At 45.9% G+C, this 25,123-nt stretch overlaps 1 protein-coding gene across 3 annotated transcripts in view; it reads right to left on the bottom strand.

The window, feature by feature from the left end:
• LGALS12 (galectin 12) overlaps positions 1-25,123 on the bottom strand; it is a 214,492-nt gene that overhangs the window by 162,401 nt on the left and 26,968 nt on the right. For all 3 annotated transcript variants that reach the window (XM_069644993.1, XM_069644995.1, XM_069644994.1), the window contains exon 3: positions 17,114-17,324. In XM_069644993.1, coding sequence (XP_069501094.1) covers positions 17,114-17,324 — 211 coding nt within the window. The remainder of the gene's footprint in view (positions 1-17,113; positions 17,325-25,123) is intronic.

Here is a 25,123-nt window from a genome sequence, read left to right on the forward strand (position 1 = left end):
TCAATTATCTTACTGTGGTTGGCCTCGAGACTGCATCTTCTGTCTGGAGAAGTTCCGATATCTTCGCCTGGCCTGGTGCCATGCGTAGGTGTGAGCCCTCGCTTCTTCTTGATCAGGTGGTCACGTGTTTCAGACACCATGAATTTGCCTCTTTTCCCTCAATTTGTGTATTTGATTCTCGTTTCACCCACCACCTGCCTTCACCTTCTTATCTCGGCCTTTCAGAGGCAGGATATTCTGTTCTTAGTTTCAATTAAATTTAGCTAATGTTCGTCTTCTATTGGTACGACCTTCGCTCTCCTGGCACGAGTTGCCTCTGCTGAGTTTCTTTTTTTGCCGTCTCTTCTTGATTTAGCTAAATATGAAGCTTTTTCCTCGTGTGGCCTTTAGTAACCCTTGGATTTTTCCTGCTTTTTGTGCAAAAGTGGAAATACACTTATATAATGTGCTTCGTTTGAGGTAGATTATGTATAGTGGCGCTTGCCGCACTATCTTTCTACTAAGCATAGCAAGCTGCACGATTTTCTTAGCTTTCTTACGGTTCCAAGCATATGTACAGGTGTAAACTGGTCAAATATCTTTGCCATGCTTACAGCTTAAGCTTCTTACATTTGACATCGCCTTTACACTCCAAGTTCACGATATCCTTGTTCATGATGTTTCGTCTCTTTGCGTCATTCTCTGGTTGTCATTTCTTCTATAAGTGAGTCAGTCTGGGTTCTCATAGACCCCTGTTAAGGGGTGGGAATAGAGTTGTTTTATTAAACCCTGAATCCTTACGAATCAAGGTCTTTGAACGTGGAGTTGATGTTACGTGGAGTTGAGCAGCCAGAACTTTTTTATTGTCACAAAAGTTCAAGAAGTTAACACTAAACCCAAGTGAATCACCAATAGAGATGGGAGCCCACATCTAAAATGCTCTCACACATTGGTTACGGAAGTAATGCAGGCGCTTTATCTTGAACTGTTAGTTTGCTGTCTTGCTCCCTCCTTACAGAGGGCCGTTTTACAATTAAACCTTTTTCTACGGCTGTGGATGCCACTCAAGTTAATGTGGAAGCAGCTAAACACCTCCACCGACACGAGGAAGGGAAATAGGAAGGAAGATCCACTTGCCCACCCTCTAAAGATCACAGGGTAGTGAGTAAAGAAAACCTTGGAGGAAGATATAAAACTGTGGAAAAGGGAATCTGAAAGAGGAACACAAATATACCCTAATTAGGAAAAAAGTAAGACCTGCTCCAACTGAGATAAATGAATTGATAACTCCCAGATTGACTGTCATGTGGAGAAATGGGTCATATCACTAGAAGCTGAACGAACCGAAGGAGGTTGGTTGGGTGATAGTGGAAGAAAAGGACATCCTCCCCAAAGAGGAGGAAGAAATAGAAAGTAAGTGCTGCAGTGTCTCAAGCCCATTCCAAACGCATGAGATGGTTAAAATAAAGTAACCCTACGTCTGCTTTAATCAACTCAGGCAGTAAAAAAAAAAAAAAAAAAATATATGGGCTGACCTCATAGCAACAGAAGACATGGAAAATGGCGGGTGTGTTAGAGTGACATGAATACAAGGGGACCAAGAAATATGTTGCAATTACCGTCCAAGACAGCGAGGTTCTTATGAATTCCACTGTCATTCCTGGACTACCCGAAGAAGTCATAATAGGAACCGACTTCCCCAACCTTGGCTAAATAATGGCAGACAAAACAGTCCCAAAGAAAGTTTTCCCCCTATGAATAGTTGGAAGAAGGAAAAATGGATGAAGATTTGCCCATCCTGGATTGGAGAACCCAGAGGCTTGGATTAATAATACCAATTCACCCAACTTTAGAAGAGCGCCAGGAGATGCCAGAAAATAGGGCAAGAGTATGTGGCGAATCCCTTGATGTTGCCACTGCTTCCGAAGCAGGAGCCTTTTCCCATGAGGCCAGGGTGGTGAAGCCGCTACCAGATAGTCCTCCTAAGGGCGGATCTAATGGGAGGGGAAACCCCCATAAGGACTAGTGACTACCACAGAAGGAGAATGCAGTATTCCCACCAAGCACAAGACCCTAGTCCCCTTTGCAGAGTTACCCCACCTTTCCTTCCTCTCCGTATTCCTCTTCAAACCTACCCTCATACCCAATGTACTTTGCAAAAGCATTCCAGATAAGAGTACCGAGACGAGGAGGGAATGCAGAACAGTACAGAGTAACCATTGGAACCAATCAATCTAGTGGTTTACAAACTGCAATTGGAAGAAACAAGATAAAAACCATCGAAGGACACAAGTCATCAAAGCTCTCCTTGGAAGAACCTCAAGATCCAGGATGAGCACGACGTGCAGGCGTGCACTCACCGGGACACTGAGGGGAAGGAGAGAGTGTACAGCGACGGTCCAGGATGGGAGGACCGCGTGGCCCACAAGCGGACCAAGAATCCAGAAATCCGAGGACCAAGAGAGTGTGAAAGCATGCTGGTCTGGAAATGAAGACTGCACAGCCAACACAGAACAAAGACTTGGCTCTGGAAAGTTACTGGAGTGCCATGAATGAACTCTCGTAGGTCCATATCACATGGTACGCAGGAATCGCGAAAAAAGGCTCTGAAAGCTCAAGCGGTGGTCGCAAAGCTTCGAAAATAGTGTCTGGGGTGCTAACAAAGTGGGACGAAAGCAAGAACGTATATGTACTTGTACTAAGGCTTGGCAGGAGAGTAAACCAAGTCTACAAAAGGGAGAACTAAAGCCAGAATTGCAGTTCTGGAACTAGCACACAAATAAGGAGAACTGGAAGGTAGTGGAAAGTCCACACAGTGCTTGTCAGATTAGTGAGCAAAGTCTACATGACCGACTACAGCCTGTAAAGTGCATCCAGGCACTCTTCTTTGTAGCAGTACCCGATGAGAGGGAACCAGGTCTACACCCAAGGGACAGGGACTCACTACAGCTTGGAAAGAGCGACCAGGCAAAGCTTCTTCGTCACAGTACTTGGTGAGAGGGAACCAGATCTGCCCACCTGGGTCAGGGGCACACTACAGCTTGGAGAGTGCATCCAGGCTGTTCTTCAGCAGTACCTGGCCAGAGGAAACCAAGCCTGCCACCCATGGTCTGGGACTAAAAGGAATTACGTTGTAAGTCTGAGGAAGGCTGGGGAAAACGAGAGTTCTCCAACAGCCAATGAGTGACTGAATTCACATTGGGAAAATCTCATTAAAAAATGAACTGCCTTTTGTCCAGGGGAAAGTGAGTCATTCCTCTGGATCAATACCTCTCCTTTGATTTAGTTAGATTAGTGTGTAATAGACAGAGTTAGGATTTTGACACTGGACATTGGGACTTTTGCTTTGGATATTCGGACACTAGTTATTTTCAGTTTAGGCAGCGGCACCCCTCTTAGAGTTAAGGCTAGGTAGGGTTTCTTTTCCTTATTACCTTGAAACAAATGTTTATAGGGAACAACATGCCCTCACTGTGTCAGGAGTCTTACTTCTGCACCATTACACCAATGACCAAGAGGTCTGCTGACTGGATAGGGAAGCTGGGGCTTGCTGTAAGAAGGTGAGAGGGCAGAGACAGGTGTGGAGCTATTTCATGTAATTAGTGAAGCAGAGTCCCTGACAGAGAGGTCCCTGACAGAATGCCTTTAGATTCTCCCCTCCTCGAATGGCCTGGGGAGAATCCAAACACATAGTGACAAGAAACCTTGCTTATTTGGAACAATGCAGAATGAATCCGTTGCCTTGAGGGGGGATAACTCATACATGCAGGCATGGGTGAGATACCCCGGAAAGGACATGTTCTGATCTTAGAGCCACTGGCTGACAGAGAATTATATAGGAAGTAACTCTGATGAGGAGAGAGTAGTGGAAAATGTACAGGGTGTACATTCTGCACCCCAACCATCTTTAGCCACTATGCAATAAATCCCAAATTAGAAGGCAGGTGAATTGGGTAGCTTTACAGGTAGGAGCATTGGTCATTGGAATTAAGAAAGGTAATTACTGGCAGATTTATTCCTGTGAATAGTTAGCTACAAGGGACAGGGTAGCTCCTCGGATAACCATCTTTGGAGGGTTCAGTAGTACTACAAAGGAATTAAAATCCTCCTGGTGATCCAAACAAGTGCCAGACATGAAAAAGGTAAAAGACAGCACCCAGATAAAAAAAAGCCAAAGGATCCCATGGTCACCTATATATTCTTAGTGTATAATAGTTAACAGGGGGGGGGGTGAAGTCCCAAGGTCACAGAGCCTTGTACCCCTCATGAGGTTTACTCACTGATGTACTAACACATCTATGAACTGTATATATGTTGCTACGATTTACAAGTTCTGATTCTAAGCTATTTTGTAGTAATGGATCATAATAAAGAACTCCATCCACTCTGAATTGCTCCCTGATTTTTGGGTTCTATGTGATATGACCGCATTTTAAAGACTGAACACAAAAAAAAAAAAGACAGATTTCTTTGGCCTTTTTTGTGTCAGCTTTGAAATGTGGCAATATGGCATGCTCCCAAATCACTCCCCCCCCCCCCAAGCTGACTCCTTCCCCACCCACACACTCTCCCACTGGGTATGTAAAACGGGGGCTTCAACCGCAGCAGAACACACACCAAGTACGTACGTACACACACACACACACACACACACAGACACACACACACACACACACACACACACACCTGTCCGCCCATCAGCCCCTGCACGCTCATATGTGCGACAGGAGCAGGCAGCTCGATTTAGAATGACCGCTCTGTGCGGTCTTTTTAGTTTTCGGTCAGTACCGATTTTGGATGTGCCCGTCAGACAAGATTTTCTCCAACCAAGGTCCTGTTGGCTGTATTTCAAAGGGTGAAGGCACCTAGATAGCTTAGCCTGCATATGTGTTTGACCGCTAGCATCGTGCAGAGGGGTGATGCGCACCAAACTCAGAACGTTTCCTCTGATCTCCTGTTATTGGCTGGTAGCGTGGATCTCTCAGAGGGCGTGGGGCAGGGGGTGATGCACTACTCTTCCTTTAGGATCTGAATGTGGGACAGCTACTAGGACATTAATCCAAAGCTTGTCTCTTGGTACAAGGAGAAACAATAGCGGTCCCTCAGTTCACTTGTGCCAACTGATATCTCAGCATACACATGTTGCCAGGAAATCATGATGTCCCAGGAGCATCACTGTGGGGCATGGGAAGGTCGTGCATTCTATGCGAGTTTCGGCACAGCCAGGCAGCTGTCCAAAATTCATTCTGAGCAGAATATTGCAGAGATGTCACATTTTCCCTTTAAGTGCAGGTCCCCAGTTTGAAATGCATTTGCAGAACCTAGGGACTAAAACTGAATATTTGGGTATGTAAAGTTAGTCATGTCTTTGTAGAGTAGCAGGAATAAGTAGTCCTAAACTGCGACACAGTTTCCATTTCTGTACCTTTTTCAATTTGTCCTGACTGGTTCACAACATTCCCCTGCTGAGCCATCAACCCAGAGTTTCACAGGGATGTAAATCAAGTTGTCCTCATCTAGTGAGTCCAAGGTAGTGATCACCGTGTACTCCTATGTTTCCAAGTGCAGTCACCAGCTAGCCTGACACATACTCCTCGTTGGTGGCACCGAACTGATATTTGAGGCAGATTGGCTGGACTATGTGTTGAGCTTTTTTGCCCTGGGCAAATGCTGCGAGTTACAGGTCTTGCAAAGAAGTATACTTTCTAGAACCTACATACAAATTGGAAGGGTACATGACCAATGTCCGAATGGTGTGTTGCCGGATGGCTAGGCTTCAAAGCTCATCATAGGGAGAGCTGAAACACACACCTGTTCAAACTACTGCTCTTTGGGTTGAGCATCTCCAAATGCTGGAGTTCCACTGTTCGTCCGTGTTAGGCAGAATCCAGGGCAGTTCTCTTAGGGAGCACTACCCCAGATTAGGACTACAGGTGAGAGCAATAAATCCCATTTGGCATCAGTCCGTACCACAAAGATTTAGTTGGTAGCTGTGGCTAAGCAGTCAGACTTCTCTCAAGAGGGAGATGAGCAGTATTCAGGGTTGACACAATAGGTAGTACTGTACTATGGAGCAAGGAAACACTGACCAACGTTTTGTATTAAAAAGAGAATATATATGTTTATTTTATACACTTCTCAGTCAACACATAGTTCACAGTTAATAAAGTCAGTTAAGTTTAGTCAAAAAGAAAAGCATATACAACTCCCTATTCAATTGTAGACAGGTTTGCGGTATAGTGAAAATTGAGCAAAACGGCACAGTGAAAACCTACTACAAATGGCACTCTACTAATTCAACTAAAGGCAGGGAAAGTACAAGTTAAACCGAAATATCTTCAGACACCCCCTAGCACCACTTCCCTGAAGTTTGGTGAACAAGTAATGCACAGTAACACTTTAGCAGAAAGATAAGTGAGTGAAAACCGAGCAAAATGGCACTCCACAAGTTAAAACAGTAGGAAGGAAGAGGGGTTTAGATGCTTTAGGTGCATCAACACATTTCTCATTGAAAACTAATCTAGTGAGAGCAGATCTAACAAATCAGCCAGAGTCAATAGGCCTGAGCCAGAGTCAGTGGTACAGGACCAAGAGCTTAGGAGCAAAAATGTTCTTGTAGCTGCAGTCAAGTCGTTAGTAGAAAACTTTTGAAGAGGTAGATGCAAGGCGAAAGACAATGTTAAGAGAGAGGGTGGCCGACCCCACAAGTAGTTAAAGGATTTAAAACACCTTTAGGGCTACCACGGAGAAAGGGCGGCCTGGCGGAACAATGTACCTTAAACGTGGAGAAGTGGCTCCTGCGGTGGCGGTTGTTCCTGCAGGTCGAGGGGTCCAACAGAGCAAGAGAGGCTCTCGTCGTGGAGGAAGGTTCGAGTCGCTGCACTACCCAGGGATGAAACCAGCCGCGGTGCTGCCAAACGAAGTTTAAAAAGGTACTCTCATTTTAATCGCTGTCCGGGTCGATAGCTGCCTGGCTATCCGGCCTCCAAGTGCTGAGCACTGTCGATTCGACCAAGGCAGGTCCGAGGATGCGATGAGTGAACTGATTGACCCCACCAGCTCAAGGGAAGGAGGCTCTCTCGCTGAAGATCTCCTCTCGTTGTGTGGAAGAAAAGTGGTGAGACGATCCGGCCGGGCTTCACCGGTGGTGTAGATGCTGAAGATGTCTCTGGCTTCTCTTCCCTTCGGTTCCGTAGTTCCCGTGGCGACGGCTTGATCTTCCAGTCCTCAGGACCCTGCTTTTATGTAGAAAGAGACCCATTCATACAGCCTAGCTGTCACTCACACAGTGGGGTGGTCATCTTGGCGGGAGACCCTCCAGCCTATCAGGTTACAGTGCGACCTGAGTTGCTGTGGCAACTCTGTCTAGGGGTTCTACTCCCCCTCCCCAACAACAGAACCACCCACTCAGTGGCGCCGAAAGAAGGGCTTCTTGGCAGAAGCCCGCCAAAAGGACGAACAAAGGATCCCCGAACTGGGTTAGGAAATGGAATAAGACTCGAGAAAGAAGTTTGAAAGTTCTGGCAAATAAAACCTACCGAAGTAAAGTTAATAATAAAATAAACCGGCGGGATGTTAGAGGCTGTCAGTAAAAGTGGTAGCCTCGAATAATGGGAAAATCCCATAGAGAAATATTTGCGGTCGAATATAAAAGGTAGTAACCACTGCCACCAGTCAGAAACTTTGTAGAGGGGGACTTTAGGGTACCCTCTCGAAAATGAACATAGGGGAAAAACTATTAACCCCTTCCAGTACTTCCATATTAAGATGGGGTGTACTGGTTAAGTTCATAAAAATCGACTAGTAAAGTCAATGGGGACTGTACATGCCCTGGGAGACAGTAGTCAGTCCCAGGGTATGGAGTCTATGTTTGGGGGTCGCTACGACACCCCTGTGTCACGGCACGGAGGGTGCTGTGTGACACATGTGCATAAAGATGGTTCCTATGGGTGAGAGAAAAGATCCCATAGGCATTAAACACAAAAATAGCCTAGAACACACATAGCAAAAATGCCTAAGAGTGGGAAAAAGAGTCTCACTCTTAGCAGGTAAAAAGAAACAAACCCTTCAAATCCAGCAAAGCTGCTGGGGGACTCTATAGGTAAGGGAAATTAGCCATGAAATGAGAATTCTCCCTAACAGTCCGTGTCTTAGTATTGAACACAGATTTCCCAACTAAAGAACAGGGCCTTTAATGGGCGTCCATCTTGAGTTAAGTGGTGTCCTGGTGTTTCTTTTATGGCTCAAGGTGGTAGGTCTATAGGTTCATGCATTCGCGCAGTTCCTGGCAGGGGTTACCTAGTTCATTCTTTCGAGCAGGTTTCTGGCAGGTCTTACCTGCATACTTCCCTTGTAGGAATTTCTTCAAATGGACGAGTTGCACAATGTTTCACAAATTAGAAATGCAAGTCCCTTAAGTCCATCATTTGACTCTGTGGGGGTGCTATAGCAGATTCAGTGCAGATGTGTTGGCAGGTTTTAAATCTCATGTTGCACAAGTAGGCTCAAGGTCTCACTGGTTCTTGATCCATTGGAAGTGCACTTCTGCTTGATCCATTGGAAATGCACTTCTGCTCAGGGACTGTGCTAGATTATTTGGGCGATTGCATGCCATTAAATAATTCCTTCCCCATCACTTCTCCAATATACTCTTCTCCTCTAAGAATTCAAGGTAGGTGCTTGCAGTTGGGCACTGTTAGAAGGCATGTGCATTATGCTGATTCAGCCTGCCTGTGATGTCCAAATGCATGACTAGGATTTGTATCGCACAAACCTATTTCCGGAGCAACATAGTGCTGCCTGTACAGGTGCATAGATGTGGCTAAAACTATGGGTGCAGGTGTAGCAGAGGAACTGGGATTGATAAGAGGAGCAGGGGAGGGATGCCACCAGTACCCAAGGAGTCTGGAATTGTGGCAGGGATTGCATATAGTGAACATTTGCAATGAAAGAAGCCTGACAGTTCCAAATGTGGCAGCCAACGCTGACTGGGCAGTCTGCAAATAGTTTAAATGCATGAAGGTCACAGACTGGAAGGCCACACCTCAGCTCACATATTTAGGGACAAAGAAATATATTTCCAGTGTTGATGGATTAGTCTTCTTTCTTGGCATTTTTGAACCTCAAAACGTTGCTGCAATATGTCCCCAGGGTACTGAATCTCCCGGGGGCTACCATTGTCCTTTTGTGTGGCTTACTATTACTGAAGTGTACCCCTACATTTGTGCCAAACTGAAGTCTTACTTTTTAGTATTGGCCATTAGGTGGTGCTAAAGTGCCTCCTATATGCCGGAACTATTGCACTGGCGTCCCAAATGCTCCTGGGATCTCTTTCAGGTGCGCTATCAGGCATCATCAAACATTGTATAGGGTCCCCAATTATTTCTTAGCAGTCTTCTAGGAGCCATTTATTGGCTTAATTGTGGCTGTAAATGAGCTGCTGACCTTCAACCTCTTGATTTATAAGCAATCTGCGTGTCTGCTCCTTGTTCTGAAGTCCCGTTACATAAACAAAAAAACTATGAAAACGATAAGACCCACATATTAGCAAAGACAACCGTTTCTGTCTTCCAAATGGGTATTAGATGGCAATTTTCCCAGGCACTGCAAATAACAAGGGGGGGTCCTGGGAGTCCCTCTGCCAGACATTAGTCCTGGCCCCCCCCCTTGTTATTTACATATTTTAAGTAACTTTGGGTCTCACCCTAACTTACAAGGGGAATCCAGACGTTGACCCCTTGCTCACTATTATTAGAGAGGCACAGATCCACCCTACTGATGAGGTCCAACCAGGCCCGAAACACGTGTCTGGGGTTGCTGTTGGTACTCTTGTTCAGAGGACAATTGCTTAGCATTTTGGTGCTGGACTGCCCGAGTGCAGGACAAAGACTGATAGGTTTTACATATTTCTCCTTTGTGAAAGATAGTGAGCTAAAGACTCTGGGTATGTCTCTCATAACCGGGACTAATGTGGGGCAGAGGGACTTCCAGGAACCCCCTTGTTTTTTACATATTTAAATAACTCTGGGTCTCACCCTAAATTACTAGGGGAATCCAGATGTGGACCCCTTGCTCACTGTTCTTAGAGAGGCACAGCTCCATCCTACTGATGAGGTCCAACCAGACTGAAACACGGGTCTGGGGTTGCTGTTAGTACTCTTGTTCAGAGAAGAATTGCTTAGCATTACGGTGCTGGACTGCCCCATGGGAGGACAACGACTGATAGGTTTTGGATATTTCTCCTCTGTGAAAGATAGTGAGCTAAAGAATCTGGGAAAGGCTCACGTAACCAGGACTGATGTCTGGCAGAGAGACTCCCAGGACACCCCCTTGTTAATTTGCAATGTTTCAGGCACTGACATCCTATGCCCATTACCTACACCCTTTTTGTGATTTTGACATCTTATGGCCAGGCAGTGCCGGTCTACACAAATGCCAAAACTGACGGCTTGGCAAGTGCCTAGGTTTACTTTGGCAGTGCCGGTTGCCTTCTTGCATCCCAAGGCACACATGTTGAAGTAACTGATTCGGTCTTGGAGATGGTAAGTCAACATTTTTGAATATCGTTAAGAAAGTTGTAATTCTTCGAGGTTGGGAGAGAAATTCTGCAGTGTCTATCTGAAGTAACCGCGACCATTAAGGGACTTGTTGCCTCCTTATAAACAGACATTCTTTTGGGAAAACAGGAAAGCAGAGATGGTTTCTGAAGCGTTTTCTGGCCCTTATCTCATAGTCTAACGCCTCTGTTATTTTGCTTTTAGAACCCGCTCCTTTTAAAAGTGTAATATGTATATATAACCCTGAGAAAGCAGCTTTCACTTGTGTTACACATACAGTGCTAATACTATTATGACTCGCCTCTGTATCGACTTTGGGTGCTTAAAAGGTGGAGTGGATCCCCACAAGATTGTAGCCTGTTGGTTATGCTGGTCACTGCAACAGGTGCATAAACCCCAGAGATGTCCTCTCAGGTCTAAGCGCAGACAGCTGTGCGTGCCGCAATATCTGGCCAGGACGCCTTTATGGTGACTATCATTGTGGGGGAATCCTTGCACGGTGGGGTCCTGTAGATGCAAAATCCTGGGGTGGAGGCACCCAGCCCCTGCCCATTGCCTCCCTGCTGCCACACCTCAGTGCCAATGCGACCAAAGCAGAGGTCCCACTGAAAGGAAATGGCGGAGGGACGGGAATATAGAAATTGTCCTGCTGTCATTCGACCTTCGTTTGACCAGCCACCGTCACATTCTTGCATACTCCTTTTCAGATGCAGCTGTGGGCCTTTTGATATTCAGAATCCCCAGGTCTCCAGCTTTACCGTTGCCTGCTTAGCACTACAGCTGCTCACCTGACGGTCCCAGGATTACCACCGCTGGTCAATGGGCCGGCTCTTGTCGTCCGAGATCCGGCCAGATATTTGATGCTGGATCTCGTGACCGGCCTGCTTCCGGCCTGACCAGACTATACCGTGCCACCAGGTTCGCCGAGGGAAGCTGTGGGTTTGGTGATTTAATCTGCGCTGTGCGCCTTTCACCGGCCATCATTCGCGTCTGCAGATCCCATTCGCTCATCCTGTTTTCTTTCTTCTGGCCTGAAGGGGACACCACAGGAATCAATGGGCCATGAATAGAACCAGGAGGGGGCATCACTGTTGAAAGCAGGCTTTCTACATGCTGGGCACACTATTATTTTCCAATTGTGCATTTTACACTTCCATAGAAAAACAAAAGTAATTTCCAAACTGAAAAATGCTGCTTGCAGTCACTAGTTTTCTTTGATTTTTTTTTTGTCAGACTTCCACACATACGTAATTTATGTGCCCCTCTGTGTTTTATCACAGGTTCTATTTATAAAGATGCTATATGCTTGTCAAACTGGTTAATCACAACAAATGGTTCTGTTGTGCTGATAGCAGTTATTAGGAAATTGAACTGTAGGTTCATGGGCGCCAACTTTTGATTTTCACTACAGGGGCAGAAATACCCCCACCTCCGCCCTGAACATAAGCAAGCAACCAACCCAACCCATCCCCTGGCCAAACACATTTTATAGCACTTACAAGGAATTGCAAAAAGTCAGTTTTGAATAAATAACATCTCAGCAACGGTTTCTCAACCTGCTGAGCTACCCTGGTAGCCTTCTGCTATAGAGCGCGTCTACGGATCCCTTAATGTACTAAAAAGCACTGCATTACCAACAGTATTTTGGGTGCACCACTGCCATGGAAGTGATTTGAAGTGGGAATTGGTGTACAGTGTGGAGTTTGGAAAAGAAGCAACATGAAGGAAATTGCACCATGTTTGTAAATATTATTTTGAACATTTCCTTTGCGTGGAGTACAACTGCCAGATCCGCCTCCTCGGAACTCCACCACGGCCCTTGTGGGATCCCCTTTCCAATTTTTTGCATTTCCACCACTGAGGATTACTGTTACTCATTCACTGTTTTTTCTATATCGAGACTGTCCTCGCTCGTCTGCTTCTGTTCCCGGAACAATCCCCTACCCTAAATTGCTTTGGGTGTCCTGGCATCTAGTAATAGTTTTCCAATGGACCATGCAGCCACCTTTAAAAAAAGACATTCAATGCCCGGATGCCCCTCCAAGCTGGAGTGATTTTATGTTGTGAAAAGACTATGGAAACATTCAAAATGAATCCCTGCTTCACTTAATGAACACAGCGAGTGCTCCTTGGCACAAGAGACTTAGTTTACATTTCTGGCAACACTAAGAATGGATAAATCACAGTTATGCAGCACTATGTAAATGCCAGGACTGTACATGCCATCACTCACCGCCCCCTCCACCCGTTCATATACATGTTAAACACTTGGGCACCTCCTCATAAGACATGTGGTTTAAACCTGCGGCATGTTATTTGCCCGACTCCAATCTCTGTAGCCCCATCCGTCTATACAGCGAATAGAACTACCCACAAGCCTCCCTCCCTCAGTCACTCCCCCTCAAGTGCTGCACAGCCAGCGCTAGGCGTGTGCAGCATGTGCGGCTGGGCCATGTGCTCAGAGTCCATAGGCTTGCTGCAGTCCACTCTGAGCTCACAGCCGGCACACGCTGCAGCCTGTATGACGGGGAAGCTTGAAGGAGCTGTTCTCCCTCGAGTTTTGGCTCCCTTTGGTTTCTTCACCTGTCAACCTCCTGCTGCGACTCTGGAGAAACAAATGTCACCTCCCCTGCCCTCCCCCTTCCCAATAGGTGCTGGGTGCCTCATTAGCACTGTTGATCACTTTCCTTTCTCAAAGCAGAGCTTTTGAAGTGGGTACAATTTGCTATTAATGGCCTGTTCAAGAGACCATTGCTTTAAGAACTGCAAAGGGACATTTTTATTTTGAAAGCACATGCAAAGCAGCAGTTAGCTGCCTAAAATCTGTGCCTTCCTCCACCAAACTGTTTTAGCTATATGCCTTATTTCCACAGGTTTATATTTAGCAAGCCAAAGAGCGTTAAAGTAGAATGTAACATTTTCCTCACATTATATATGAACCATGCAAGTGAGGCATGAATATTTACCAAGGATGTGACGAGAGAGGTTGCCATCCTAGAGGGGATATTCTCTCTGGTTCTGGCCCTGTACTGATTTTCAGGGGACAAGTCGATAATTGTGGGTGGACAGTGCCTGTCCACTTTTTTCAACAGGTAGACGCAACCCAGGTTCTGTATTTTTGAGGCCAGCATTAAGAAAAGGTATGCTTGCTGAAGTGTTCACCTGCTAGGATTTCACATCAGGTGGTCATGTTTCCTATGCAGACGCTTACCCGCAAGAACACATAAGAGCCATTAAAGCGCACGTCTCAGGTTTGGATTTTGTTTTCTTTGGAGTATTTCATTATAAAGTGTTTGGCTTAAAAGGTGGGCACCTTTTATACTTTGCTAGTGCAGTTACTGGAAATTCTCCTCTCCGATTATATATATATTTTTTTTTGTTACCTTGTTTTCGCTGCTGCCTACATACATAGTGGTCATTATCTTGTGCTTTCACTCTCTGTGATGTAATCAAATGCAAACTAAGGGCCCCCACACTTAATTTGCCACACTTTTCTCCGCAAATCCTAGGGCCGTCCCTGAAGCTCAGAACCGGACTACTCAAATGAGATGGGTAAGGGACAACAGGTTCACACCCTGGGCCGTCAGGATATGGTGGCAGTCCCCAGCTTATGGGTGTTGCCACTCCCTCCCCTCAACTCACTTCCCCCCCCCGTTAAGATGGATTTCTGAACTCTGACCTGGTGGGCAGAGGTTCAGAAGGCCAGCCTAGTTTCGTGGAACAGGGTATCTTTCTGGACAAGCCAGACCAATAAAGGTAGCATTGTCGGCGGTCAAGACTAGGTCTCATGCGGTCAAGACTAGGTCTCATGAGTGGTGAGGGTGACTGAAAACCCACAATGTAAAGGAAGGACACTACAAATTACTCCCAGTCAGGTGTATAAATCAAAAATACATATTTATTCAAGGCCTTTGAAATAAAACACAAAGCAAATATCAACAGTAATACTTCAAACCAATACAATACTACTATAACACCTATATACAATACCAAGTGGCCTAAAGGATTAGTGCACAGAATAGGTCCACATCCTAAAAGGAAATGGAGCAAGCAGTGCAAATAGACTTTAGACAGTTCTTCAATCAATCCCTAACTAAGAGGCAGTCTAGTCCCTACGAAGAGTGGAGCCTAGTGCTCAAAAGTACTTTTGGATGCTGGTGCACATGATTGTGCGGTAGAACAAAAACGGGGTCCCTTGCAGGGGCTATAGCAGCTCAGGAAGGTGGGTGAGGCGATGAATAGGTTCCCACTATTCGTGGATGGTCTCCCCAAGAGGGCAGAACAGGTTCCAGGAGGTGGGAATAGGACGGTAGCACAGGCTACCTGTGGAAAGGTGAGTGGCTGTCAGTGGACACTTGTGCGTAAAAATAGATGGATACACTAGGTGCCACCGGTAAAGGTTGCAAGTACTCACTAACCCCAGGTGCACTCAAACAAGTCGAGTCCTCGTGGGTTGCAGGTTCAAATGTGGCCATTGTGCGGCTCAGCCGCTGAGTTGCAGCGATGATTCCATGGAAGGACAGTGGCGATTTCTCTGCTCCTGATGAAGGGATCAGGCCAGTCTCACTGCAGCAGGATTCAGGGTACAGAGGGGCACATCAGTAATGCACCACGCCAGGGGGACACAGTGACCGCGTGCACTCGGGTTCAGTCTCCCTCTCTTTATTCCAGACCTGGGAATGCCAGGTGTACGAAATTCGGTGTGAGTGCCGTGAAGCCAGAGCTTATGATCTACCAAGTTTTCAAGTGTCCACTCAAAACAGCGGTGGTTTCGGAGTAAAGGTCCTGCGCAAGCTAGTCAGTTCACTGGTTGGCCCAGGAACAGTTCCGAAGAGGCTCGCTTGCAGGTTAAGATGAAGGTGCCGTGAATAATTGTTCCCACTATTCAAATGGGTCAAAGCACCTTTGCAGACCCAAGTTCGATCAGATGCAGAGGGGTAACAGCCGGCTCAGGGTGCCAAACCTTCCAGCGGGTCACAATCGGTTCCTCGACTCGGCTTCTTAGTTTCAGGATAATTGGATCTTATCCTAGGTTCAGTTGGAACTCAAGAGATCGACCAGGTATGGGCATTTGGAGCCTTCTCTTATACAGAATCTCCTTCGCGTGGACCAATCGCAGACCACAGTGGTCCCAGTCATTCCCAGCACACCAGACTCTCTGGCACCCAGGATGTGTATTGGAACTATACAGTCCAGCCCACATCCTGGAGGCACACACACACACACACACACACACACAAGGCATGCAGAAGCCCATGAAAGCTTGGCGTTTCGAAGGAGAAAGCATGACCAAGTAAGGACTGATCGACCGGGGGGGGTGGGGTGGGGGGTGTTGGAGGCAAAGGGACAAGATGGCCAAAGGACAGGGCAAAGAACCTTGTGGCATGGCCATTTTGGAGCCAGGCCACCTTCCTGTACCAACCGCGGTAAACACGGTTTGCATGGCAAGAAAGGGTTAAAAATAAGCAAAAAAGATAAGCTGCCACCAGCCCTGTCTAAGGCACATCTGTACTTCTACCAATGGAAATGAAAGGTAGACCCAGGCACACTGTACTGTAAGGTACAGTATGCACTTGTAACATGTTGCAGAAAAGTTGCAACATGGGAAAAGACTAAGGGGAACTAAGTCTCTCAGTATCGACTGTCTTTAAGGGCATGTCTGTTTCCTCATAACAAAGTTAGCAAAAACCCAAGAATAAGGCTGTGCTCCACTGGCAAAAGTCAGGCTAGGCTTGTCAGATAACAGCAAAAGGTTGGGCGGCACACAACTGCAGGGTAAATTACACATAAATGGGAAACTTTCCCATCACCCCCCACCACCCACCTCCCAGGTGCACACGGGCAGGGATGTTCTGCAAAGAGGTTTTCATGGGTGGGTGTGAGATTGGGGAGCTTTGGGCTGTCTTCCGCCCCCATTGGTGCTTCAAAGAGTTACTGATCTGCATGCATTTATAATCATTCATTTGTGTCGAGTCGGTTTGTGCAGTTCCAAGCACGTCACTTGCAGCGCTTCCCATACATTTTGAAATGTTTCCATAACTTTAGCAGGCTATTTTTATAGCACCGGCCTCACCCCACTGGAGTGTCTGCATGCCCGAGAAAGAATCGGTTCACTCACACACACTGCTGGGTGTCGCATGCCATGGGTACCGATGGAGTTGATAGTTAAGCTGCTGAAGTCATGTTGGATATCTGTGTAGCGTGATGGATGCACCATTGTGTACATCATCAATGCTCTGTGATGCAGCGTAAAGAACACAGTGCTTTTGTACTTGCGCTTTATAATCTCGCATTAGCAAAGCCAAGAGTTTTGGTGTAGGTATGGGATAGGCATTTGTAATGCAGAGCCATCAATGTTTTTACCAAGCTATAAGATAGTAACCCCCCCCCCGAGTACCTGTGCATACGACACTCGCTGGCCACTGCACCTAATAAATACCTAGACAGAATTGCTGCATTTGCCAATGCTTGTTGGGTTAGTGGACTAACCCTGCTTTTCATTTTTACAGCAGATTGTCCGGATATTCACATTTTACTTTATAATATTTCTATGCTTGGGGGTTGGGGAGGACACTTACCTTGATGCACTCCCGCTCAAACCGGAAGAGGAGCTGGAAGTGGTCACCAGCTTTCAGCGGTAGCTTGGGGCACTTCTTCTCACTCTGCCACTTCCCGTCCTCCAGGGTGTTGCAGATGACATGCGGAGAGGAGTGAAAGCGAGGGTTGAAGTGGAAGGCGATGTCTGCACCGGGCTGGGTGCTGCAGCCACACTGGAAATCCACCTGGAACCTGGGAATTAGGAGTGGGAGAGGCAGGAGAAGTGAGCAAGGTCTAGGCAAGGGCCCAATGCCAGAACATTGCCAAACAAAGCCCAGATGCTACAGGCCAGGCATGGATGCTACCGGCCAAGCCCGGATGCTACAGGACCTCGATTCCTAGACAGGAATCTATGCAGAAAAGAATCGCCTCACTTCATGGCACAAAGTCTGAGAACCTCATAAGTATGTATCTCATTGATCACACCAATATTAAAAACACATATATATTTATTATTTCATATATGAATGATTATTTAAAAAAATATTTTGTGTTCTCCTGTATAAGAAAACATTTGAACATGAGCTCCACATTCAATGTGGCACAACTCACCACTTGCCACATACACATATGTACGCCAACAAATGTTACAATGACTCAAATAAAATAAGTAAACATCCATCAAAAAATACTTCCCTACAAATCAACCCACCTTGAACAAATATACCACACATTACGAAGACTAGGCAAAAATACCCATCACCTCACCATGGGACCAAGTGACAAAATGAAATCTAAAACATATATCCAATTGCCAGTTCTGGAATTGTTGCGCAGTATGGTGGACCATAGCCTGCTGCTTCATACATCATTCGTTAAGATTTGGCGGCCCGTTTCCAGCAGTACAGCAGCGACCAACAGTGAGCAGTTAAAGGGATAGTTTGCCCAAAATGTTTTATTTAAAAAATAGAAAGGCATATTAAAAAAATTAAAAAAATCAATTGTCAATTTTTTTTTCCAAGTCCCTATGTAAAGTTTTTAGCAAATCAAGCTCAAAGAAAGCACATGGGAGCATCCATTTTGTGAAATGGATGCCCACCGCTGTGCTCGCTTTGGCTTTTGCGGCACTAAGGAAGGAAAAGCCAGCCAGCTGTAGTAAACAAAAGCTACCACTGGGTGGCTTTTCCTTAATTGGTGCTGTACGCGGAGGACGGGGACCGGAGACTACAGGCAGAAAAGCTGCAGCTGCATCTCGGTAAGTGCTATTTTTTTAATAAAAATAAACACTAGCTGCGTTTTTTTTCCTAAGTTTTCCGGGCTGGAGGAGCCCGGAAATCTTAGAAATAAAACCGCAGCTTTAAAAAAGTTGTATTTATGTTTGCGGTCGCTTTTGAAGCGACCGCAAACATAAATACAACGTTATTGTGTTTGATAACGCTGCGGTTTTTCTTTCTAAGTTTCTCAGGCTCCTCCGGCTCGGAGGAGCCTGAGAAACTTAGAAAGAAAAACCGCAGCATTTTCAAACACAATAACTTTGTGTTTCTGCCTAAATCTGCTTTCCCATTTGGGGCTTTAGGGCTCCCCACGGAGCCCTAGAGCCCCAAATGGGAAAGCAGATTTAGGCAGAAACACTGCAGCATTTAGCATTTCCCATTTGGGGCTCTCGGGCCCCCCGTGGGGAGCAGAGATTCCTAAATGGGAAATAAGCTGTAGGCAGAAACACTGCGGCATGTAAACACAACAGTGTTGTGTTTCTGCCTGCCTTGGCTTTCACTTTGGGTCTCCGGTGCTCTCCTGGGTGATAGCCACGGCAGGCAGAAACACAACGCGGTTGTGTTTGAAAACGTCGCTTCAAAAAGCTACCGCAAAAATAAATACAACGTTTTTAAAGCTGCAGTTTTATTTCTAAGTTTTCCGGGCTCCTCCAGCCCAGAAAACTTAGAAAAAAAAAACGCAGCTAGTGCTTATTTTAAAAAACAAATAAATAGCACTTACTGAGATGCAGCTGCAGCTTTTCTGCCTGTAGTCTCCGGTCCGCGTCCTCGGAGTCCCGGCACCAATGAAGGAAAAGCCACACAGTGGTAGCTTTTGTTTACTACAGCTGGCTGGCTTTTCCTTCATTAGTGGCGCAAAAGCAAAAGCCAGCACAGGCGGGCATCCATTTCACAAAATGGATGCGCCCATGTGCTTGCTTTTGCAAATTCTGAGCTTGAATTGCTCAAAATTTTACATAGGGACTTTGAAAAAAAAAAATGGCAATCGTTTTTTTTTTATATTGCCCATCTATTTTTGAAATAAATTTTTTTGGGCGAACCATCCCTTTAAACTCTGGCATAGACTGAGGTTGTGGGTGGAGTGCACACTTGGCACAGCAGAGAGCAGGCTGCCGGGGTGGACTGGCCCATAGGGAACTCTAGAGAGTTCCCAGCAGGCCTCTGTACTCGACTTTCTTTTTTTTGTGGTAACCCATTTTATTTTAAAAATGTTCTCATCGGAAAGGTTGGGTTTGCTAAACATGCGTAATATGGGGCCACTTCGAAAATTATTGCCAGGGCCTATTTTGACTCCTAGTCCACCCCGGCTGGCTGTTATGCATTATGCCCGCCACATTATGACCTTATTCGAGGTTAATGCTCGAAGTCAGGAGAAAAACCCCACAATATTAATTTGAGAGGTGGCCAAGGAAGCATAACTAAACAAGGAAACTTTAGGAAAGGGCGTGGCCTATGTAAAGGAATCAGGGGTCTAGCAGACATGAGCACGTTTTCTACCGATCACAAAATCTACATGGCATGAAAGACCCATCTTCGGAATAAGCAAACGGGAGTTTTTGTGTAGGCAGAAACTGTCGTACACGGGCACTGCACGTGACCCACTTACCACTTTGGTCGTCCATGAATGTAGCAAGCTGTGAAAGTGGGGTCGCTCTTGAACCCCTTCCCACTCTCCTCTCCTGCCGCTGCCCAGCCCAGTGCTCTGTATCAGCTCACGGTAGTGGGTGTGGCGCAGTAAATCAGAAGCTCAATGGGTTAAAGTGCTTGCTGGAGATATGCGTCTAGCGTGCTCGCTCCAGGCCTGGCTCTAGCAGGGGGGCCAGCCCCCCCCCCCGTCCCGTTCCCCCCCCCCCCGTCCCCCTCCCCCTGTCCTGTTTAAAGCAGGTTTATCTTTTGTGGGAATATAGCGGTTTTTTGCATCAAGCTTAATAAAATGGTCAACTATATCAAACAATAAATGACAGATGTTGCTTGAACACAGATTTCTGAAGATGGCGCATCATCTGACTGGGGGACTTTACAAATTAAGTATTTACTCTGCTGCATTAACTAAATTGAGTATAAGTAAAACTATAAGGTTGATAGTAACACAAATGTAATTCTGGTGTTGTAAAATAATAAGTGATAGATGAAAGACTGAATTAAAAACATTACCACTATCCTTGCTCTGCGCAACATTTCATGCCATAATTCTGTAGTAGGACTGTTCCATTACAGAAGAGGACATGCCATTGGCAAATAACTCTTGGTGCTGCCACCAAAGGTGCAGTTCAATCTTAATTGCTAGACCATGACCCCTCTGCAGCAACCACATGCATTTTTAGGCCTTGTGGTCTAGCAGTTTGGGAAGGGCTCCTCGCATTGGTGAATGGGCCAGGCTGAAGGGTACAGAAGGCTGGCCAGTGCAATGCCAGTGGTTATATTTGATTCAGACATTTTCCTAAACCCAAACTCATGCAGTGGAACACAGATAGGATGAAGATAAAATGTGAGGAGAACCACAGATCCTATCGGTGCATTTGGTCATTTACCCACCCAATGAAAGACCAAGGCTCTGTTAGAACCCATGGCATTACCACCAACTACCTGCCTCTCACCACCAAAACGTAACATTTCTGAACTCTTTGAGCAAGCTTTAGCACAAAGTTACACCAAACGTATTGCTATGTAGGACCTGTCAATGTTATATCTAAGCATTCTTTTAGTGTTTAATTACTTAACTGCCACTGTAAATGTGCTCCTGGTATGATGAAAAAAACTCTTAGTGTGTCTTCAGCCAGTTGATTTTATAAGCAATATCTTTGTCAATGCCTCTGCCTGAAGTACTGCCTTAAACGACCAATTGCAAAAGCTACAGTTGTTGCTTGTCTATTGGTATTAGACATTTGCAAGGCAATGTCATCATATGCCCAAGTACTTGCACCATTTTCCAGCTGTTCCCATCTTTTGGCCAGGTGGTACCCTTAAGGCGGTGCCTGGCAAATGCCTATCCATGCCTAATCAAAAGCGCAAGCTGTTGGCTTTGTCAATGAATGTTGGTTTCAGTTTGTCTCCCGAAGTGAAAATGTCAATGCCCAGTATGAGTCCCTTGCTTGCTAAGCCTAGGTAATCAAGCTGCACCTCACTGAGTTGGTCCAACAAGGCCCTACCTGAGCATGATAAGGCTAGGATGGTAAGTATGAACCAGTTTCAGATCTTCTCATGCATACTTAACAGTGGGGCTCCGACCTAAATAGAATGCATCTTTGTCTGTGTGGAAGCCTAGTCTACTCTGACAGAACATTTCATGATTCAAACTAAGTACCGACTTGATAACCTCATTCTGTTGGAGTAATTTAACAGAGTCTGCATTCCAACAGAATACATCATGTGCATTGTGGGTTTTGTTTGGAAAGTATAATATAATTTCTGGGTGCTGGGTGTTTAGACAGGGCCGGAATCCCTTAAAGAGCACTTTTAAAATAAAACATGAGAAGAGCGTTTCCTATAATGTTGCATGCAAAATATAAAAGGGGTACATCTTTTAAAAATAAAAAGTAGTATTTAAATATTTCCTAAAGAGTGCAAACAGAGGTGGATTTAACATTTGGACGAGGGACAAATACCCATGCACCCTTGCTCTGCCTCTCTCCCCCAAATACAAACAGCCAGGGCTGCACAGGCCTTCCCACGGAGGTCATATATTTTTAACGTGTCTCAGAGGCAACTTATTTACAACAGGAAGTGATTAGAGATGAGAAAAGGTCGCACGTAGTGACCATTGATGTGGCACTTTTTTCTTTAAATTATATAGGGTTTTAACAAGCTATTTAAGTGTGATAGTTGGGTGATTAGGATACAGAACAAGCCGTGTGAAACAATGATCTTGTCATGCATTTAATTTCACTTTGTGTCTGTATGAGATTTTTTGTAAATTCTCATTAATGTCTATGCTGGAGCCTATATGCTTCCATTCAGGATAGTCAAAATAAAGCTACAATCATAGGGGGTCATTTTCCAAGCAAGGCGGAGTGCAAGAAGTGGTGATAATGCATTTATCTCCACATTTTATTACCTGCAGGGTGTTGTATGATTTGGCATGTGTGGTTGGAGACCAGAGGTACCCCTGCCAAATCAGATTGGTTTTCTACGAGCATGTATTTTTATGTTGGCAGAAAACCAATGAATTCTTCTTGGATCTGTCTGACATTTACACATGGTAAAAGCAGGAAGATTCCAAAAGGAATCCATTGTGGGTGGATCCCACAATCGTTAATTGAGGAAGTGATTTACACTTTCCCAGACATGTAGTGGTAATGTAAAGATTCAAAATTAATGAATTGCCCCTTTTGCAAAAAGTGCAAACAGGAGTGGTCCCCTCCTTTGCAATTTAGGATTCAAAACACAATGCCCCTCTTACTCTTCATCAACACCTTTCTTCTATGATGAATACATCGTCAGGTTGATCTATCATTTGACTTGTACATTTTTAAAGTAATCTGTATAAAATGAAGTATTATTGTAGGTATTCAAAACCAAACTTCAACACATATTTGTACCAAGTTGAACTTGGAAGATGCATGGTCAAGTATCTAAATTTCAGGCTAGGCTCACAGTCTAGCTTTACCACTTAACCGAAGTGTGTGATCCTGTACAAATCATTCAATTTCACTATGTCGAACCACACCCCCACCCCCACACACACACCCCCACCCCCACCCCCCCCCCACACACACACACACACACACGAAAATATCATCCTGGATTTATTAAACAAAATTCTGTTAAATCAAGGTACACACAAACAAAATGTCATCATGGACAATTGCATACTATAACCAGTATGCACCAAACCATGATGTACAGGGGCATGGCAGGGGAGTAAGGCCCTCTCCTCCCTGCCACAGCCCACCAGGAGTAATACCAGGAGGCCGGAAACCCCTCAGCCTGCACAGTCTGCCTCCACATGCAGCTTTCCCAACCCAAGCACTCTCTCCTACATGTTAGCACTCCCTCAACTCAATTAAAATGTGCTACAAAAATGCAATGTACATTTTCTAAGAAACAAAATCTCCTATTCCTTACTTTAGTATTCTAGGGGTGGGGTGGGGGCGTCCATCTTTCACATAAAATGGACCACAAGCACCTCCTCTGTGGCCTCTGGGAGTAGCCAAAGTGTTCAGGAAGGCATTTTGGGCGAACACCATCTCAGATGGCACAAAGACTGGGGGCCTCACTGCTCAGCCCTCTCAGAGGAGGTGGAGGACGCATCACCCTTGATGTTCCCCAGCTGGGCTAAGAAAGTCGTGCAGGGGGCTGGTCGGAGTAGGTGGGAGTGGAGGTAAATGGGAATGGTGATTGGGGGAGCTGAAGGAGGGTGACTGGGGGTGGAGGAGGATAGGACATAATAGCAAGGGAAGAGCAGATGGGAAGGGAAGATAGGTCTATTATCCTTGCTTCTCTTTGTGCACTGTACTGTCTTTATAGAGTGGTGAAAATGTATTTTTCCAGATCTGGGAAGAGATTTTTGCTGGATCACAGAAATCTGGATCAACCCCACCACTTTCTTTAGGGTGCTCCTTTACCCAAACCCAATGGAATTTGGGCGCCCTGATCACAAACCTGGTCCACCCAGATGAATATTCCTGGAGCTGGGCCTGGCCCGCTCCCCCAAAACAGCAGACCCATTGCCCCACACTAGATTCTAACACGTTGCCCCAGAAAAGCAAATTTACATTCCAATTTGTTGCTTTAAAAATGAGGACACACTGGATGAGGGAAAGTTCACCATCCTTTCCCCTCACTCTCTGGCCAGCCTCCCTTGACCCTCCTCCTGCCCCTACGTGTGAGGCTAAGAACCTCTGGGTCATCTTTGACTCCACTTTCCTTCTCCAGACACATTTCTGATGGCTCTTAAAAGGTCTTCTTACTGCACCTCCTTAGAGGTACTCTGCCTTTCCTCTCCTTCCCGCAGAAGCTCACTGTCTCCCAAGCTCTGATGCTCTCTAAGTTGTACTACTGTAACACCCCCTTTCCAAATCTACCGCCATCCTCTCCACCCTTCACAACTATAATCCATAACAGGACTGCAAGACTTGTCTTTGGCCTCAAGCCATGGGATCGCATCTCTCCAGCTCTGAAATCCCTTCATTGGCTCCCAGTGGATGCAAGGATTAATTAAAAACCCTTCTGCATTGTCCACAAGGCTTTCTGGGGCCTGGGTGCAAATCACTTTCAACTATCCCTCCGTAAATACCTCCCAGCTCAATCCCTTCGCTCCTCTACCTCCAACTCCTCCAGAGTCAGTCGTTTTTCAAAGAAACCAGCTGGCGATAGACCTCGGTCTTCGGCTGGGGCCTCCCTTTGGAACAGCCTCCCTGCCACCTTGAAACTTTAGAACCATCTACGGTTCCGGAAGCACCTTAAGACCTTCCTCTTCGCTTCTCCCTTTGCCCCTCTTCGCCCCTGCCGATTTGCTTTTTCTATCAGAACTGTGCACCTGGCCACCCTCTATCCTTCTGGCCCTGGTACCTGCCACCCCTTGCACTGGAGCCTGTATCTGTACCCATACAGTCCACCACCCACTCTTCTTCTGTGCTTATCAGATACACCCCATCTGACTAACCTAGCACTTAGCCACTCGCCAGCTGCACTACCACTGTTTATCACCTTTATTTATTTTACTTATTTATTTTGTTCTCTCCTAGGTTTCTGCACTTTCCAATTTTCTCCCCCCTTCCATGCACTTTCCCCCCTTTTCCCTTCCCTATGCACTTGTGGGTTCTAAAAGTCGCTGGG

The sequence above is a fragment of the Ambystoma mexicanum genome, chromosome 2p (assembly GCF_040938575.1).
Source record: "Ambystoma mexicanum isolate Mex_15411 chromosome 2p, UKY_AmexF1_1, whole genome shotgun sequence".
In the NCBI taxonomy this organism is placed as follows: Eukaryota; Metazoa; Chordata; class Amphibia; order Caudata; family Ambystomatidae; genus Ambystoma; species Ambystoma mexicanum.